The following is a 21050-nucleotide window of genomic DNA, read 5'->3' as shown; positions in this document are numbered from 1 at the left end:
CCAGCAAAAAAGATTACAACTCACTGAAAGCTCAGATGATGGTTAGCATTTTTTAGCAATAAAATATTTTTGAATTAAGGTATATATGTGTACATATATGTATATATATGTATTGTTTTTTTAGTAATAATTTTTATATGCCCTGGGAAACCAAAAAATTCATTTGACTCCCTTTATTGTGGTGTAGAACTGAACCTGCAATATCTCTGAGGTATGCCTATTTACAGGTTTACAATAAGCTGAGGAAAGGAGGGATGGGGTTGTCTTAATAGTTGGAGTCCTTCCTGTTCCTTTGATTTGGAGGTATGTGTTCTTGAATCATCCCATGACAATACTCTTATTTTCAATCCCTTCCACCACTTTCCACTCTCTTCCCATCTAAAAAAATTATAAAATGATATCCACTTGCCTAATGGCTGAGAGGGAGGAGAGAAACAACAACAAAAAAAACTTCTATTATTGTTGGATCCAAATTATATTCACTGTTTTTTACCTTTTCTCAGCACCTCCCACCCCAGTTTAATTCATGAGTCACTGGTTTGGGGAATTCTCTGACAATCTGAACACTAGTTAATCTCACTGTGCCTAGAAATTTAAGGTAGTATCATATTGTGAGAACAAAGTTTGATTATCATTGACTTATTTGAAGAGTTTGTTTTTTATTTAGTGCTTAGTAATTGACTTCATTTAGTAATTTAATCTCTTAGCAGATTTAAAGTTTGATTATACTTTGGAGGATTACATGTTATTTCACAACCTTAAGCCTCAAGCTATTTCTGACTTCCACTTTTAGGTCATATGTATTTGTGCCTTGTGGAAGTGAGTTTATCAAAGCTATCTTAGGTCAAATAAAGTTTTCCCCAGATGAATTGCTTAGGCTTATTTGCCTTTTAGGTTACTTATTGCACTAAATTTAGGCAATTTTAGAAACTATAAATACAAGTTCACACTAAAGTTAAAACATGGATAATAGTTAACATAATTTGGGGATTGGTTGAAGAATGTTTTTAAAAGTGGTGATACAAATGCCACCTACAAACGTTACTGGTTGTAATTGTATAGATTTAAGTGTGAAGTGATGTTTGAAATCTGAAATCTGCTCCCGTGCTATTATGTTTGCTATATATTTACAGGTAAGTACCAGAGATTCATTCCTGTGTGGCTTATTTTTGATGGTTATAAATTTTATAAATGGCACCTTATGATTTCTTTTATTAACAGAATTCTGCTTGGTCAGAGTCGTGATGGCATTGTGTTCAGCACTGATGACTATTTTCACCATCAAGATGGGTACAGGTATAATGTTAATCAACTTGGTGATGCCCATGACTGGAACCAGAACAGAGGTTTGTTTTGGGCCACGTCTTTGGGATGGAATATTTGACTAGGAGAAGACTGAGTTTTTATTCTCAACTTGACTTTTACCAGCAGAATGACTTTGGCAAGCCATTAAATAGCTTTGAGACCCAATTTTTCATCTGTTAGAGGCAATGATAGTTATATTTGCCTTACTTGATCAAGGTTGTTATGAAATTAGAGAATTTAGAAAGGTATATTTTGTAAACTGTAAATAGTGTACCAGTATAGGCTGGCAAAATAGAGATGCGGGTTATTTTGATAACCTTTATTTTATACCTAAGGAATAAATTTCAAAGAACTCTTGAAACTGTTGTATATTCCCAAAAAGTATTTTTCTGTGAATAATGGCAATGTTAAGTCTTCATATAATACCTTTGAATATTAAAAGTTTTTCACATTGACATTATTCTACAAAAAAAAATCTACTTAATACATTTTTTAGAAGCACATCAGTCAGTTTTTTCTCTGTCTAGATTGGTGGTTCATAACATAGGCACACATATTTTTATTTGTAAAGTTTATCTTGAGAGAGAGAGGGAATGTGCGTGCACATGTGAGCTGGGGGAGAGGGTGGGCAGACGGAGAGGGAGAGAGAGAATCCCAAGCAGGCTTTGCACTGTCTGTACAGAGCTCGAAGAGGGGCTTGATCCCATGAACCTGAGCCAAAATCAAGAGTCAGAAGCTTAGCTGACTGAGCCACCCAGGCACCCATACTGGGGACTTAAAAAAAAAAAAACAACTTATGAGTTAATGTTAGCTCCACAGATTGTGGTTTAGTTGGCCTGGAGTGGATCTGAGCACTGGTATCCAGATGCTAGATACCAGATAACTAGAAAGTTATCCAGATATTCTGATGTTGCAGTCAAGATTGAAAACTTTTGATCTAGAACTAGTAAGTGCTTACATTATAAGTTAATTTCTTTTTAAAAAGATGAAGAGGGGCGTCTGGGTGGCTTCGTCGGTTAAGCGTCCGACTTCGGCTCAGGTCATGATCTCACGGTCCCTGAGTTTGAGCCCCGCGTCGGGCTCTGTGCTGACAGCTCAGAGCCTGGCGCCTGTTTCAGATTCTGTGTCTCCCTCTCTCTCTGCCCCTCCCCTGTTCATGCTCTGTCTCTCCCTGCCTCAAAAAGTAAATAAACGTTAAAAAAAAAATTTTTTTAAAAAGATGGAGAATGCATTGATGATTCAACATTGTTTCTATTTTTATTTTTTTTTTAAGTTTATTTAGAGAGAGTGAGGGGAGGGAGGGGGAGAGAGAGAAAGAGAGAGAAAATCCCAAGCAGGCTCCACACTGTCAGCATGGAGCCTGATGCAAAGTTCCAACTCGTGAACCATGAGTTCATGACCTGAGCCAAAATCAAGGGTCCGACACTCAACTGGTTGAGCACCCAGGTGCCCCACAAATTGTTTTTTATTATGAAAAATTTAAACCTAGAGTAGAGAGATTACAATGAACACCATACATCCATCACTCAGAATTATTATTAGTTATTGAAATTTTGCCTTTATTGGCTTTATCCTTTTTGTTTTACCCCCTCCCCCCCACCAACTTTTATTTGCTAAGGTTTTTAAAGTACATTGCAGACATCATATTTTATGCACTTCAAATTAACTTTTTCTTAATGGCATCTTACTTAATTGCAATGCCATCATCACACTTAAAAAAACCATTTCTTGACATCATGTAATACTCACCCTGTAATGAAATTTTCCCTGTTGTCGTAAGTATTTCTTTACGGTTGTTCTCTTTGAATCAGGGTACAAGCTAGTTCCTCGCAGTACATTTGGTTTTATGTTTCATTTAATTATGTTAATCTGTATCCTCTTTTATCCCTTCTTTTTGTCTTCATAACGTTAATTTGTTGTAGAGCTCGGTTATTTGTCCTACAGAATGTCCCATATTTTGTAGTTGTCTGCATCCTTGTGGTAACTATTTAACCTGTTCTTTCTCCTGTATTTAAATAGAGGTTAGTTCTAGACAGGAGGATTTGTTAGGTTTATGTATGTATGTATGTATGTAACCATATGTCTAGTTGTCCCAATTTTAGTGATGCTAAGATTGATTAGTAGCTTCAAAGGGGCAGCCTACTCCATTATCAAGTTCTCCATCAATTTTATATCTAATGGTTTTATCCAATAGTGAATTGTTTCCTTACTGAAACATTTTCCTTAATGAAGCCAGTATACCTTTGGTGGACTGTGAAATTTGTGTGAACATTTTTTTCTCTTTGCAGTACTGGTCTAGAATATTACATTAAAATGTTTATGTCATATGAGTTATACTTGCTGAACAAAGAATAGTGCTTAGATAAAGTGCTGGTTTTATTATCAGTATAACATAAATGTTTTCAAGGTAATGATAACTAACAGTCATGACTTAACTTAGGACTAAATTTCTCTTTTTAACAGATGTTTATTGAATATTTTTATTTTTTTAAGTTTATTTTGTGTGTGTGTGTGTGTGAGAGAGAGAGAGAGAGAGAGAATGAATCACAAGCAGGCTCCAGGCAATTAGCAAAGAGTGAGAACACTGACTGAGAGCCTGTGCATGCATGGGGAAGGGGCAGAGAGAGAGAGACAGAGAATCTGAAGCAGGCCGTGCACAGAGAGCCTGATGCGGGGCTCATGCGGGGCTCATGAGATCATGGCCTGAGCCGAAGGCTTAACTGACTGAGCCACCCAGGCACCCCTATTGAATACTTTTTTTTTTTAATGTTTATTTATTTTGAGAGAGAAAGAGAGGTGGGAGGGGCAGAGAGAGAGGGAGAGAGAATCCCAAGCAGGCTCTATGCTGTAGCACTGTAGCACAGAGCCCAGTGTGGGGCCCAAGTCCACGAACCATGAAATCATGACCTGAGCTGAAGTCAAGAGTCAGACCCTTAACCGACTGAGCCACCCAGGCACCCCCTTATTGAATACTTTTAAATGCCAGGTACCATTCTGGGAATATCTGTCTGCTTCATGTGTGTGTTATTAGAAGACTCTAAATTCATGTTAGATTGTCTGTAAATTAAAAACCTCTCCAAGGTGTCATTACTGTTTCTTAAAATATGGTGGTTATTTTGTTTAAGAAATGACTCTCATTATTTGGGTATTCAAACATTGTTTACTTAGGAACTGTTTTTTCCTGGAGTGTACTGAAATGTGGTATTACATGATGCCTTTTCATTGAAAGAGGATAGTCTTCCCATTCTTGAAATCAGAGATTTAATTTGGTTATTAAGCTCCTCTTCTGGAATGTAACTCCTTGGAGGTGATAGCCTAACTATTAGACATTTAAGATAATTAGTTTAGTAAGTTTTTTTTTCTTTTTTTTAATGAAAGATTTGATCACTGTTTATGATTTGGGATAGAGCAATGGGAGATGATAGCATTTTGGTAGGCTATTTATGACCCAAATTCAAAATTTCTTTTGTTAGTTAGAGATATCTTCTTCCAAATATGTATTCCACGACAGTCATTACTACTTAACCTTTGGAATTGTTTGTCCTTAGACATCTGTATAAATGTTTTCATCATGTAGAACTTAATGTTTTGAATTCTAAGCACCAACAAAACTTCCATAGCATTGCCTTTTGCCTCAGCCTTTTAAATTTTATTGTAGGTTCTTAATTACGTTTCTTGTCTGTTTACACTTGGGGTATGCACACTCTTGTCATTAACAGTGGCTCACTGTGGCTGTGATTCTTACCTCATGGGGAAGAGATGGCAAAGGGATAGGGAGATGTAGTTTAGAAAAGTTCCATGTGATCTCAGCTCCTAATTCGAGAATTCTAGTCCTAAGAAACATTTACAAAGTCAGTTAACTGGTATTTAGCTACTTGGTATATAAAGTTTTGCTGGCAAGTAATAATATATCCATAGCATTCTTTAAAAAAAAAAAACCAAAACCCTAAGTTTCTTATTTCAAAGGCATTATTTGTAATTATAGAACATTGGGAAATATAGATAAAGATAAGCATAGATTGCTTATATTCCCGTTACCTTCAGATGCCCACTTTTGATATTTAGTAAGTCTCCCTGGATCTCTGTATTTTGACCAAAATAAAGTCATACTTACATATTATGTTATAATTTGCCATTTTTAGTTACCAGTTTTCATCTTGCCATGTCAGTAAATGTTCACCTCTTTTCATAGACTGTATTCAGTGTTTCCTCTAAATGAAAGTTAGCTCTAGACTAAAGGCTTCCTTAGCTGTAAGTTCAACAAAGTGTTTCCCCCAAATGTTCTTTACCGTTAGTTTGTCAAAACCAGTATCCGGTCTAGAGAATACACATTGTCCGTGGTTATGTCTCTTAATTCCCTTTCAATAAATGTGGAGTCCTTTTTTTTCATGGCTGTGACTCAAGAGGTTGCATAATTTTAGTTTTAAGTACAGAGATATAGAAAATTTATTAATATGAATGTTTACATTTTATTTTGTATATTTTAACCTAATAGTTCTCTGGTTTTTGTTTTTTTTTAAATTTATTTTTTATTTCAGCAAAACAAGCTATCAATCAAGGGAGATCTCCAGTTATAATAGACAACACTAATACACAAGCTTGGGAAATGAAACCATATGTGGAAATGGTAAATATAAGATATGAGAGAATTTTAATATTTTATCCTGTCAGTTTTTTCATATTCTGAAATTTTGGTTGCTTTGATATGTATTATATACACATTTGTCCCTATTTTATAAAGAGGTGTATTCATTTACTTAGTTTTTAAAACCTGGGAATAGTACTTATAAAGAAATATGTTCATCTTGTTAGTTTTGCCTGGACTTGAGGATAGTAATTTGAAATTGTCCAGTTAAGTTGTCTTAGTATATTTATAGACCATGTTATTTAAAAGTAGAATTTTTCTTGGTAGAGCAAATTTAGAAGTATTGTCTAAATGAAACTCCTAATTATCTGCCTTCTTTTTTACTTTAAGAAGTATTCTCTGGGTTTTTGTTTTCTTCCTTTCCTTTGTGTAGGCCATAGGAAAAGGATACAGAGTAGAGTTTCATGAACCTGAAACTTGGTGGAAATTTGATCCTGAAGAATTAGAAAAGTAAGGCACTCAAATTGTTTTTGAATCCTTATCTTTGAAAACATTTTTTGAATCTTTCTCTTTTTTTCTTTCTTCTTTACACAATTACTTCACTAGCTTTTGCTTGTCTTATGTTTGCTGCTTGTGAATAGGGACTACTCACTTTCTGTTAAGAGAAGCATTGACTTCAAGGCTTCTTGGGGCACCTTCCCTTGGTAGATTTTATTAAATTTTCCTTGTTAAGTGTGTTACTTTTTCTTATGTGAATTCCTACCACTGTTTCATAGTTTATTGAATGCTAGTGGAGATCCAGAATACTTTCAAGAAAAAGTTAGAACTTTTCCTCTGGTGTTTAGTGAGGCCACTTATCTGCAATACCCTTCAGACTTCTCTTCCCATTTTAGCTCCCATCACCTTTTTACCTGGGGTTTTCAGCTTGCTCTCTCTTTTCCATCTTTACTACTACAGATTCATAATCCCATAACCAAGGTCCTTGTAATCAGTATGTTTTAGAATTCAGGTTTTGGTTATTTTTGTTTGTTTTTTCAAGAAAGGTGATACAGTGCCTATGTGCAATCATCATACGCTTAGCAGAGTTTGGGGCAGCATGTCATAATCACAGATCTTAATTTTTCTCTGGCAAATCATGACTAGTCCTGTAATTAGATAAGAAAGGTTCTGCATAATCTAATGTTTGTTGTACTGCCAGATGAGTACAGGTTTGATTAGATTTTGCTGCCATCTGAGTCAACAAAGACTGAGTTTTCAGAGCATTGTCAGTTTCAAAATTTGTGGTGAGGGATTGTGGATTTCAACCCTGGCCTTCCATTTGTGTTTACCTTGATCTCTCTCCCCTCATGTCACTGGTTTTCCTATGACTCTTTTTCTTTCTTTGTTTTTTATTTCCTCTCTCTGCTTTTGGTAACAACTTCGAAATATAATTCACATACCTTACAATTTACATATTAAAAGTGTACAATTCATGGTTCTCAGTGCAGTGGACTCTTGAACAATGAAAGGGATAGAGGTGCTGACCCCTGGTATAGTTGAAAATCCACAGATAGTGGAATTTTGATTCCATTTTTGATAATGACTTTTGATTCCCCCCCGCCAAACTACTTGTAGCCTGCTGCCTTACTGGTAACATAAACACCTAATTAACACCTATTTTGTATGTTATATATATTAAAGCGTTATTAAGAAAGTCATAAGGAAGAGAAAGTACACTTACAGTACTGCACTGTATTTACTGAAAAGCCATATGTACGTGGATCTGCACAATTCAAACCTGTGTTGTTCAAGGGTCAACTGTATATTCACAGAGTTGTGCAGCCATCGCTTCCTTTTTTTTAAAAACCAGTTTTTTTCCCCCACTTCAGCTTGCCCTCTTCCAGCTTAATGCTATTATTCTGTGTATGATGTTCAACTAATTTCTTTTCCCCTTACCTTTTATTCATTTGGTTACCCCTTTTCCCTTTCTGATTTGCATACTGTGATCATATGTAGATAAAACTGATAGATTTATTAATATTCAGTATTGTTTGCTTGCTTCTCTGTGTGTATTTCACCTCAAATAGAAGAGACAAGTTTAAGAACTAAAGCTGTTTGGGTCATGCGGAATAAAAGAATTGATGAAATACAAATACAGTTAGGCTTCATTAACATTTGAGGGACTGTTGAAATTTATTAGAATTCTTAATATAATTGACTTTATAAAATAAAGTGAGCTTAATTGATGTCTAGTATAGTTTGACAGATTTTTTTTTGGTAAGTTGATCGAATTACCAATTCTGACATCTTGTGGATTTAGTTATATCTTGCCATTTCAACCTCATCCTTCCCCTCTGGCCCTTTTTTTTTTTTTTTTTTGTCTTCTAGTCCTTTTTGCTTTCTCTTCTCATCTTGACCATAATAGCAATAGTTTTAAAGCATAAACATTTCCTTTGTGTCCCTTTTCTGGGAAAAATTAATTAACATTAGTAAATCTAGAACTATAACCTTAAATGTAAAATATGTTCTTGTGTGTTTTGCCATATCCAAGTCAAGTTACAGAAAACTACAAGGGTAAAATGTTAAAAGTTTTTTGAGGGTCAAGAGTAATTTTTAAATCACTTTTTGTTGTCGTAATTAAACTCACAAAATTATGTAAAATGTAAATATACAACTTAACAAATTTCCTGTAAGGTAAATATTCATTTAACCTTACCCACATTATAAGAATATTATTGGGGCGCCTGAGTGGCTCAGTCGGTTAAGCGTCCGACTTCAGCTCAGGTCACGATCTCGCGGTCCGTGAGTTCGAGCCCCGCGTCGGGCTCTGGGCTGATGGCTCGGAGCCTGGAGCCTGTTTCCGGTTCTGTGTCTCCCTCTCTCTCTGCCCCTCCCCCGTTCACGCTCTGTCTCTGTCTCAAAAATAAATAAAACGTTAAAAAAAAAATGTCTAAAAAAATAAAAAAATAAGAATATTATTAACACCTCAAAAGTTCTTCCAATTCCTTTTCCTAGTAACAGTTTCCTGGTAATTACTTCCCTTTCTTTAATGCATCTTATTGTTTTCTTTTTTCTTTTTTAATGCATCTTTTTTCTAAAACATCTTTTGCCTAACACCATGGTTTAATGCTTTTTTCAAATTTTATATAAATAAAATACAGTGTATATTCATTGTGTCTAATTTCTGTCACTCAACATTTTGTTTTGTAAAATACGTCCAAGTTGTTTTATCTCTAATAATAATTTGGTGTTGATAATAAATTATAAAAATACAGTAGGAAGTGTCCTAAAATAACTTAAAAAGTGATAAGTATTCATATGACTTTTGTAAGTCCTAGAAGTCCACTCAATTCCTCTATAATTCCCAAAACACTGTCTTATAATCTTTGATTTGTTATTAGAAGCCAGGGGGAGATTAACTCCATGGTTCAGCAAATTAGTAGGTAGTTCTGTGTGAAGAAGGTACTATCTTTTAACATTTTGTTGTGATTTATGGTGTCTTTCAGTATTTTTAAAATATTGTTAAAATTTTTGAGAGCCAGTATAAATTTTTTTTTGTCCAAAATGTGTGTGAATGAGGTATATCTCTTAGTGTCTATTTGTAAAATATAATTTAGAATCTGTACTTTGTTACCCTAAAGAATTAAATCCTTTTCTTTTTTGGTAGGAGGAATAAACATGGTGTATCTCGAAAGAAGATTGCTCAGATGTTGGATCGTTACGAATACGAAATGTCCATCTCTATTGTAATGAATTCAGTGGAACCGCCACACAAAAGCACACAAAGACCTCCTCCTTCACAGGGGAGACAGAGGTGGGGAGGATCTCTAGGCTCACCTAATCAAGTCTGTGTTACAAATAATCATTAAGTTGGCTATTTTCAGCTAACACATTTGTTGCTTGCCCTTGAAAAAAATTAGTGAGCCTATCTTGAAGTTTAAATAGTTTCAAATAAAAAAAGACTACATTGTCCCACAAGGGATGTTCCCAGCAAGTTGTTTAAATCCTAAGGTGTAAATAAAAATTATATAAAATGGTTTTTTAAATGTTTTTATAGTTTTTTTGTTGTAATTCCCTTGGTTATTATGAAAATATCTGAGTAGTGTGGGTAGGACCTAGAATGGTTTTTCTACAACTGAATTTTAAACTAATTTTACCTATTTTGTAGATAATGTTGAACAGTTTTATAGCTCATATCTAAATCTAACTTTGTATAAAATGCTAGTAATTTTCCTTAACTACCTTTCCTACATTTAAATATGTAAGAAATACTAACTTTTTATAGGCACCTCAGTTGATTCCCCTATTCAGTACACAGGTAAAATTATGTTTCTGCAGATTCGTCTGTGTGACAAAAATATTTATAAGCTAATTAGAGCATATTGCTTAAATTCTCCATTAAATACTATATAGCAGTAGGTATGTCAACCACCTGCGTGGTTTTCTCCACAATACACATATTCATAATATATCATATACATATTCATCACTCTTCTCAAACCATTGCCCTGCCCCTTCACACTCCCCAATTCTGGAGTGGATAAATAGGGAGATCACTGTATATTTAGAAAAAGCTCTTCAGGTTATTCTGATAATAAATCACTTTTCTCTATTTAATTTAACACAGTATAATTCTAATATTAAAATTTTTTGGGCAGGTCCTTAGCATTAATTGTAAGAAGATTTGTCCTGTAGGATATTTTATTTCTTCTGGTTTTAATTTTTCTGTAGGCCAACTATATGTCTCACTGGAGAGTTTTCTTTGTTAGATTGTGTTCTGTCACTTAAAATTTAAAACCTGAGATGGAATTCATTTCAGAGATTTTGTAATTCATCCTAATCTTTGCTTTGCTCTTTTTTTAGGAAGAAACCCCAGCTAATTACATGCTTTTTAAAAAATAATGTTTTGATCCTTCAAATGTTTTACATAATATTTCATGGTCCATTAACTGACTCCTAAACCAGCCCATCCTGAACCTAATAATCTGCCTTTATATGTTGTTTAAAACCATTTGCTGTTCTTTTCAACTTTACTTTAAATGTTATCCCACATCTATATATTACTTTTTAAGTAATACTAAGTGCAAGGCACAAAACTAAATATAGCACTCTCAACAAGGTCTGTTTTACATTGCCTTTTGTGAGATAAGAATATGATTTCTATTTATTTGTACTATTCAGTGCTGTTTACATTTGAATATTATCTTGCTCTATTTTGTTTAACACGTGTGTTTGTATGTATTTGTTCATCTTAACTAAATGTGATATAGTAGGAATATGCTAACCCATGTTTTGTGTGTAAATGTATATATATTTATATATATACACATTTTCTTCATCCAGTATTTTCACGTATTTTTTTTTATTTAAGGGTAACACTTCTTAGTATTTGGGCTTGCGTTTCCCATTATTTTATTTATCATGTAAGTAGCACATTTTGAGAATAGTACAGAAGAATTTAATTTGGGGACAGATGAAAAATCTGTTAGATATATATACTATGTGTTCCTTTCCTTTTGTCTTTATAAAACTGTTGAGAGGAATAGTGCTGTGAATCTATAGATTTTGATTAATAGATGCTTAATATCTGTTAAGCACATTTTCAAGGAATTAGAGAATTGCCTTTGAAAGATTAATGTTATAAGGAAGTATGTTCATGTTAGTAGCCTGAAATAAATTTCCAGATTTTATAATGGATCAATTTCATCTTTTAGTACTTCTGAGTACTTAAATAATCATGTAGAGATCATTAATCATTGCTGATTTTTTAAATTATAGATCCATATTGAGGCAGGAGAATTAAATTCTGAAAGACTTTGAAGTTTTTTTTTTTTTTAAAGACAAAATTAATTTAATAGTTCCACTAAGCATATTAAATCAGTAGTTCCCCTCTTAGCATTCTGGCTAATTTTTTTATTATTTGAACAATAACAGAACGAGCTATGAATATGCAATAAAAGATACCATAGTCACTATTAGAAGTCATTGCTTTGATGTTAAAAATCTATAAAAATATGAAATTTACTGATTAAATATTTTCATCAAAATTTCTCTTCTATTCAGATATTCTTTTTTTTTTTAATTCAGTTATATTCTTAATGGAATAGCCCCCCAGTTGCTATGCTATGAGTAGTAAGTCTCTATCCCAAAGAATAAAGGAGGCATTGGTCCTCATATTTAAATAAGGTAAAATACATTTAGTTACACAGAATGCAGCTTTGTTTTTTCATAGGCTTGGTGTAAAAATGCTTTTCCTTTTAATAAGCAGATTTATAATTTTCTATGTGTCATAATCCTGCTAACAAAAATACTTATGTGGTAATTCAGTGGAAATTCTGGTACTGCTTTTTAGGTAGGAATAATCTTTATTTTCAGTGTTCACTTTTTCCAAAGAAATGTTAACTTTTTCATATTTTATGTCTGTTTTAAAGTAAGATTGTTTACAAAAGATTGGGTTGTGTTCTGTTGGAGCAATAGGGTGGATTTAAGTATTTGAAGTTTGCTGATTTCTTGTCTAATATAGATTGTGGAATTTTCTAGTTTTATATATAGGTAAGTTTTGAAAGAATTCATGATTTCAAAGGACATGAGATACTTGTTTTGACCAAATTCTAGTTTTTGTTATTGCAGAAATATCTGATTTTCTGAGTCTAGTTTTTTTAAGTATTTATAAAGAAAATTGCTGGTGTTCTCTTCAGAAAATGTTGAAGAAATGTTGTTAATACATTAGTGCCTTGACTGGATGGTTTTGTTGTCTTCATTGAAGTTTTATGTAGTATTCTAACATGAATGCAGTAACTGAGAATTCATTATTAGGGCTGAAGATTTGTGTGTGTATGGTTTTAACATTTGCAACCCATATAAATAGAGTAACACCTTAATCTAGAATCATGACAAAGTATTGTTTACTTTTGTTACAATGATCAGTCAGAATAAGTATTTGGTGGTAGCAGAAAAAGCAGGTTGAGTTACTGGTTTTTGAAGATCAATTTTATAGGTTATAATATATAAATAAAATTTTTGTTTTCACTAAAATTGTTAGCTGTAATTCTTGTGAATTTACAGAGAAAGGTGGGATTATATTAAGGGATTAATGAATATCTTCTTTGGTAATGGTTTTCTTTCTCTTTACTGATTAAAATTGGCATGCCAATTTTTATTTTATTTTTAAAATTAATGTTACTGTTAAACTAATTGGTCTCCTTATTTGTATATCAGATTTTTCCTTAAAATAGCCTTAGAATGGTAAAAAGTACTATTAAGTTTGTTGAAATAGGTCTTCAAGGAGGAGTAACTCTTGATTTTCTCCTGTGTCTTTTGATTCCTTTATTTTACATTGCAAAGAAACATTTAAATCAGTTCAGCTGATTCAAACTGCTAAGTGTCCTGAGTCTAAAAAATTTTCATTTTTTGCATGTTTTATAAATTGCAGAGCAAGACTTGAGGAGTTTATAATTATGATTTTTGCAAAAACTTGTAATAGAATGGCTGTCATTTACCTCAGTATCTTTATTTAGGCTATAGTAAAGGGCATAATTTTTGTAATAGAATATACATTTGTAAGCTGAATTTTTAATATATCTCCTGTGGAAATTCTTAGTGCATTATCACTGTACACACAGAAACAAAGGGAAAGAGTAACCCAAATAACTTTTTGAAAAAAGAACCTCAAGCTAGGGCTGTGTCTATTGGAAAGTTTTGACTTCTCAATACATTTAATAGTAGTTTATTTTAGTGATTTAGATTAGAAATAATCTTCTACTTTTTCCTAACAAATTTTGTTTTCTGGATAACCGTGTCATGTTCCAGGTGTGATGACTGCAGTAATCACATACTATAATATACTTCCCAGTGTAGAGCCCATTAATGTCAGTAAGCTGTCTTAAGTATGAATAAAATAGATTATTTAGTATGGACACAGTTATAGTTTGACTCCTAGTCTTAGAACTAGACCCAGTCACATTAAGAAGCATCGTACCTGCTTTGGTGAGTAACTGAAGACTTTATCTGGGAGTGTTGTCCAGTTGTAAATATTTCAGTGTTTTTGTTTTTTTTTTAAATTGAACTTTTTGTAAATTAATGGGAGGATTGAGAGATTTTTAAGATGACACAGGGGCTTTTTGCCTCTAAACTTTATTAGTGACTAAAGGAAAAAAGTAAGAATAATCTGTTCATTCATGGTTAAAATTGCATGCAAGTTCAGTAGAGTCCATTGAAATAACTTTATCTAGATTATTTTCTTGTTTTGCCGTTTTAACTGCATTCTCAGGACATATAAATCCAAAGCTTTGCGCTTTGGGGTAGTTCATCTACAACTATTCATTGCAGTTGTACAACTTCGTACTATCTCTTCAATTGTAATTCTGAACTCTTCAGTTTCTTAATATAACAAAATGAAATTTAATTTTGGGACGGGATTGTGGGTTTTTCCTCTGCCTTTATTCTTTTTTCTTTTTCTTTTTTTTTTTTTTTCTGTCTTGTTAGTATTAGAAATTGTGTTTCTTGTTTCTTTCATAGTCTTTTGCCATACACATTTTCTGTCCATTTTCTGCTCAGCTATCCTTGTGTAACTTCATAACATTTTTAATGAAGATGATGGGATGGTAAGTGGCTGACAAAAATGGAGGTAGCTTTTTCCCCTCCTATGTTTTACTGAACTCATTGTTCCTTATGAAACTTACTTTACCATGTTGTATTTATAGACCAACAGCTTTGCAGTTAGTTTCCTGACCCTGCTGTTTAGTTAGAACTTAGATATGAAAATCCTTGGAAAGATTTGTAAAAGTCTACCAATGGCTACTCATGGTTAAGAATCCCATAAACATGGCAAAGGACTTGGATGTTTGAATTTGAGAAAAAGTATTTTATAACACTTAAGCATCATGATGATAGACTTGTTGGTAAGTAGTAGTTGGGAATTCAGTATTGTAGAATTCACTATTACATCATGATTCTGCAGTCCACCTTTATTAAAGAACTGAGTGATTTTGGAGGAAAGTTGATAGGTAGGTATTTTGAGTTTGACCTCTACAAGTGGATCTTCCTATAGGGCAGTGCTGCTACAATGAACAACAGTAATTTAATAGCAATAAGTCTTAATATAATGTTCATTTAAGCAGCTGCCATTTATTTAATGCCTGTCAATGCCAGGCTGTGTTGTAAATGTGATTGTTAACAGTCTCTCAAGTTTTCATAACAGTCCTACAAGGGTTTTATAAAGAGGAAACAAAAACTTATCAGAGGTTATGCAACTTAGCCAACATAATTTCCCTAGGGAGAGATATAACTGGGATCAAAATCTAGGTCAGGCATATTCCTTACTATATCCCATTTTATCTTTTAAACACAGCCTTCTTTTAAAAAAATATTATAAATTTAGGGTTGTTTTTTTTTTAAGGTAGGAAAGAAATTCCGGTGAAGCATTGAATACATCTTTAATGGTACCTTTGAATTTGTAGGATTGAAGGTATGTTGATTTATCAACAAAAGTGAGTAAAGAAACCTGTAAGTGGCCATTTATCTACAGTGCTATTTTTAAGAGTCAAGATTGCAAGTAAGATACCATTTAGTATTTAATATTTTCTATAAGATATACATTGATATAATTGATAATCACGTTTCAGCAACATCTTTGCAATTGAATTTTTACATATGCTGTTGTGCTCTAATGTTTAAAATTTAATTTCTAATATCAATGAGCTTTTGAAGTGTGTAGTATTCAATAAATGGATTGTTAAATTACATAAGCTGTTTGTTACGCTGATTAAGTTTGAGGCAATGTTTCCCAGAAAAGGTCAACACTATGTGTAAGTGGTCTTAATTGATTTTTCTTTAACTGTTCACTTATTACTGAGTGTGCTGTAGTAGTAGATATTATGGCAATTACATCAGTTTTTTGAATTTCTGAAAAATTAAGCATTTCTGTCTTTTGAAATAGCATTTTCTTCTGTGTTGTTTAATTCTCCAAAATTAAAGAACAGTAAAAGAGGCAATTACTTAAGTTTACTATATAACTAATATCTTGAGTTAATTAGAGTCTACAAGGAAAACCTTTAAGTATGGAATGAAGAATTCTAACTTGATTATTGCCTTATTTTGTTTTAGTTAAATAGAAGGACTGGATCTTGTTTGGTTTTTCTTAATCTTTAGATTGTGATGTGTTTTTATTTTATCAGAGGTAGAAGTTTTATTTTATCAGAGGTAGAAGTTTGTTAGAACAAGAAAGACTTCATGGAAACAGAAAGAGCATTAATTTCATTAATAGATTAAATTAGTTTTCAGTTCAGGATCTAGAAAGCAGTATATTGTGGAATTGAGGTTATTGAAATATAGTACAATGTAATACTAGCAAAGATGTAGTTAAAACATTTCAATTCAAATGTAAGTAAATTGAAGTATGTACAGGAAATGTGATAGGGGCCTGGGCTAGTCATTTTGACTTCATTAAAAATTAATGAGAAAAAAACCAGCTTTTAAAAAAAATTCTGGGGAATGCTAGGAAAGAAATTGTTAAGGCTAGAAGGATAGGCTAGTGGTCCAAAGTGGTATTCTCCCTCCTTATCTTCCCTTTGCTTTTTAAGAACCAATAGAGCCCAAGCTATGAAGAAAGATGATCTTGTACCCTAAATGCCACGAAACGGGGTCTTCCGTGTCATCTTTGGTCACTACTGGGTCTTTGGATCTTTGTCCTTTAAAAAGAGTCAATAAAATATTTGTTGAGTATCCTTCCTAAAACTACCTTTTGATATCAAGGACACATTGGTCTAAGTAGAGTAATTTACAGGGTAGTTTGTAATTTAGGAAACCTGGAGCTGGAGTGTGAATTAGTTGGATTTGATGCTTGCTAGGACCAGAGTGTGCAGACCAGCAGGGAGGAGTCCTCTTCCACGTCACTTGGTGCATCTGGTGCCATCAGAGCCTTTTGTTTTGGATTTTGTACCAGTGGTCTTTAGATTTGTGATTTATGATCAAGAAACTAAATCCTAGAATACAGATAAATAAGGCAACCTTGAGGCTTTTGATTATCCATTTCTTTTAGGGTCATTTAGAGATTATTCTTTTGCTTTTTGCTTTAACCCTTTGCAGAATTCCTAGACAATCTGTGAAAAATACTTCAGGTATTTGTCCTAAAGTCATTTTTCAGAGCCCTTCTTCTGAAGCACTGTGATCCTAAGTCTAATTAGAAAAAAAAAAAATCAGGGGCGCCTGAGTGGCTCAGTCAGTTAAGCCTATGACTCTTGATTTTGGTTCAGGTCATGATCTCATAGTTTGTGAGTTTGGGCCCCATGTTTGGGCCCCACGTCTCTCTCCTCTCAGCACAGAGCCTGCTTCAGATCCTCTGTTGTCTCCCCCCCTTCCCCCACCTTCAAAAAATAAATAAACATTAAAAAAAACTTTTCTTTTTTTGGTTTGTTGTCCTACTTAGAACACTTTTCAGAATATTTATGGCATGATTTTAGTGGAAAGAACACATCATTGCAAGAGTCGGGCAGTCTGAGTTCTACTTCCATTCTTTCTTCTATTTCAGTGGAGAGGGTAGCCCTCCTCCAATCTAAGGTAAATAAGTATACCTGTAGTCTGGATTGCATCTCTTAACTACTTTCAGGAATCTTTATATGTTGACAATTATTCCTTCTCTCTGTAATTTCAATCTTGCTTTCTTTCCTTAAATCCACATTCAGACGTGATCAAGTCTCATCTCTTAAAGCCCCTCTTTATTGTCACCACTTCTTTGTAGCCAGACTCCTCTAAAGAACTGTGCACACCTATTGTCATGTTCCCTTCAACCATTTTTTTTTTTTTTTTTTTTTTTGATGTTTGTTTATTCTGAGAGAGACAGTGAGCATGTGAGCAGGGAGGGCAGGGGCAGAGAGAGAGAATCCCAAGCCGACTCTGTGCTATTAGCCTCAGAGCAGGACCGCGGGAGGTGCTCGATCTCACAAACTGAACCACTGAGCCATGAGACCCTGACCTGAGCTGAAATCAAAGTCGATGCTTAACCGATTGAGCCACCCAGGCACCCTCCCCTCAGCTGTGTTTGATACTTTTCAACCCATTCCCGTTTTAGCTTCTTCCTCTACCATTTTAGATTTTAAGGTTTCCAGAATGTTCCTCTGTGTTGATGAGCCTTTTTCAGTTCCCATACGATGACTCAGCAAGCATTTGACTCTTGATCACTTTTTTCCTTAAAATATTTTTCCCTGATGAGGTTTTTGTTCCTATCTCTGCGTACTTCTCGGTCTCATTCGCTGCCTTTCTTGGTTTTTATTTTTCCAAATTCTTTTCAGTTTTAGTTCTAGACCACCTTCTGTTCTTACTCTTTGCTTTCCCCAGGAGATTTCATCATTTCTTACTTGGACATAGTAGTCTCACTTTTTTCTTTGTTGCCCTGTAGTTTTATCAACAGAGCAACTAACCTATAATTAAAAAAAAAATTAATATAAACTTTCCTTGACTATTCCAATCTAATTTGAAACAGCCCCATCCCTGTCACTCTTATTACATTGTCCTGTTTTGTCTTCATCATGGTACTTACTAGTAGTTGAAGTTACCTTATTTGGTACTGGTTTGTTGAGGGTCTTCCTGAACAAGAATGTAAGTCCCAAGAGAACTTGTTTATTTTGTCCACAGCTATATCCACAGAATCTAAACCAGTGCCTGTAATACTATAGGAGCTCGTTAAATATTGGCTGAAGGATGGTGTACCCACTGCTTCTGTTATTAACCATATTGATCCCCAAGTGTATTTTCTTTTTTTTTTAATTTTTTTTTTTTCAACGTTTATTTATTTTTGGGACAGAGAGAGACAGAGCATGAACGGGGGAGGGGCAGAGAGAGAGGGAGACACAGAATCGGAAACAGGCTCCAGGCTCTGAGCCATCTGCCCAGAGCCTGACGCGGGGCTCGAACTCCCGGACCGCGAGATCGTGACCTGGCTGAAGTCGGATGCTTAACCGACTGCGCCACCCAGGCGCCCCCCCAAGTGTATTTTCTACAGACCTGTCCTTTGAGCTTCAGACTATTAACTTAACTGCCTACCTGATATTTCTGCTAATAAGATGAGCAGTGATCGTCTTGAAAGATTGAGCAGTGATCTTTTCTCCCATCTCTGGATTTCTAGGATTTCTTTGCATAGTGAATGAATCTACCATCCATTTCTGCAAGCCAGAAACTTGGGAGTCTTCTTTAATGCTTCCTTTCCCTCTTCATATTCAGTTCATCAACCAGGGTCTGTGGATTTTGTCACTTAAAAAATATCTTCTGAATCTCTGTCTCCATTTTTGACTGCCATCTTTCTAGTTTGAATTATCATCTAGTTTATCTCTTACTGAGACTAGGGTCCCCACATCAATACTTGCTCTGTTCTACCCTTTCTTTGCATAGTCTAACCAGACTAAAGTATGATGGACATATGGAAGAGTACTTAAATTATAAGCATACAGCTCAAAATTTCACAAAGTGAACATATCTATGTAACCAGAGCTCTGCTCAAGAAATAGAACATTACCAGCACCTACCTTGCCTGAGTGATCTTTGTAAAAAGAAAATATAATCACATGTAAAACTTTTCAGATGCTTTCCATTGCTGTTAGGCTAAAGACCTTGGGTGATGTGACCCCTACCTTCCTATCCAACCTCATGTTTTATTACTCTTCTTACTTTCTGTATTCCAGCCCTACTGACCACCTCTCAGTTCCTTGACTGTGCTGTCAGTTTCCCTTCCTGGAAAGTTCTGTGTGCACACCTCCCCCTTCCATATTCATCCTTCAGATTTGAGCTCTTCAAGGAAGCCATTTTGGACATAGCAGGCTTGGTGGGGTCCAAAATACATGTTATATGTTCTCATGTACTTTTTCTTTATCAATTTGTATGAGTAGATGATTGTTTCCACTCATTATTTTTAAATCAGAGATTTTGAGCCAGTCTTTGTATCTGTTTTGCTTACCATTACATGGCCATCAGCTAGCACAGTGGCTAGGAAAAAGTGATATTCAGTATTCATAAAATAAGTGAATATGAGTGGTTGTCACCCATTATAGGCTGAATTGTGTCCCCTCAAAGTTCATGTGTTGAAGTCCTCATCCCCAGTACCTAGAATGTGACTCTTTGGATACAGGGCCTTTAAAGGTAATTAAAATAAAATGAGATCATATGGGTTGGGCCCAAATCAAATATGACTGGTGTACTTATAAGAAGAAATTAGGATAAAATGCACACAAAGGGAAGACCTTGTGAAGACACAGCCAGCCAACCTTAAAAGGCAACAAGAGAGACCTTTGAAGAAAACAATCCTGCTGACACCTTGATCTTGGAATTCTAACCTCCAGAATTGTGGGAAAATTAATTTTTGCTATTTAAGCCACCCAATCTGTGGTACCTTGTAGATTTGGCAAACTAACAATAGATTTTCATATTGAGAATTGGTATGCTGCTTTAACAAATACATAGAAATATTGGAATAGCTTTGGAACTGGGTATGGTAGAGGTTTGAAGAATTTTGAGGTGCATTTTACAGAAAGCCAAGGTTGCCCCAGGAGATTGTGGGTAGAAATGTGGATGTTAAAGGTGATTCTGGTAAGGGCCATGAAAAGAAAGAGCTATTGAAATGGCTTCTGTTGTCTTAGATACACATACATGCTCATGAACAGAATGTTGGTAGAAATGTGAAAGATGTTTTGGTGAAGCCTCAGATGGAAGTATTATTGGAGAATGGACAAAAGGTGATCTTGTTAGAATGTGGCAAAGAACTGGCTGAACTGTATTCCAGTGTTTTGTGGAAAATAGAACTTGTATAATGAACTTGAATATTTTAGCTGAGAGTTCTTTTTTTTTTTTTTTTTTTTTATGTTTATTTTTTGAGAGAGAGAGAGAGAGCAGAGGAGGGTCAGAGAGTGAGAGGGGGAGACAGAATCTGAAGCGGGCTCCAGGCTCCAAGTTGTCAGCACAGAGCCCGACACGGGGCTCAAACCCACCAACCGTGAGATCATGACCTGAGCCGAAGTTGGACGCTCAACTGAACCACCCAGGCGCCCCATTTTAGCTGAGAGTTCTAAGCAAAGTGTAAGAGCCACAGCCTGGTTTCTCCTTGCTTATAGTAAAATGCAAGAGAGAGAAATTGAGGAAGGAATTGTTAAGCAAAAAGGAACCAAACTTGTGTGAAAAGTTCTCAGCCTGTGCTTAT

The 21050-nt window shown here is 34.5% G+C and overlaps 1 protein-coding gene across 4 annotated transcripts in view; it reads left to right on the top strand.

The window, feature by feature from the left end:
• The window catches only part of LOC123595736 (NEDD4-binding protein 2-like 2), a 74684-nt gene that overhangs the window by 11076 nt on the left and 42558 nt on the right, over nucleotides 1–21050 (top strand). For 2 of the 4 annotated variants that reach the window (XM_045473449.1, XM_045473458.1), the window contains exons 3-6: nucleotides 1222–1346; nucleotides 5844–5932; nucleotides 6324–6400; nucleotides 9537–9683. In XM_045473449.1, coding sequence (XP_045329405.1) covers nucleotides 1222–1346; nucleotides 5844–5932; nucleotides 6324–6400; nucleotides 9537–9683 — 438 coding nt within the window. Of the gene's footprint in view, nucleotides 1–1221; nucleotides 1347–5843; nucleotides 5933–6323; nucleotides 6401–9536; nucleotides 12608–15266; nucleotides 15616–21050 lie in introns of those variants that run through there. The other 2 variants (XM_045473467.1, XM_045473476.1) reach the window with 2 other exon arrangements.

Source organism: Leopardus geoffroyi, chromosome A1 (assembly GCF_018350155.1).
Source record: "Leopardus geoffroyi isolate Oge1 chromosome A1, O.geoffroyi_Oge1_pat1.0, whole genome shotgun sequence".
Lineage (NCBI taxonomy): Eukaryota > Metazoa > Chordata > Mammalia > Carnivora > Felidae > Leopardus > Leopardus geoffroyi.
Note: the sequence above shows the minus strand (reverse complement) of the source record. Positions and strands in the feature narration are given on the sequence as shown.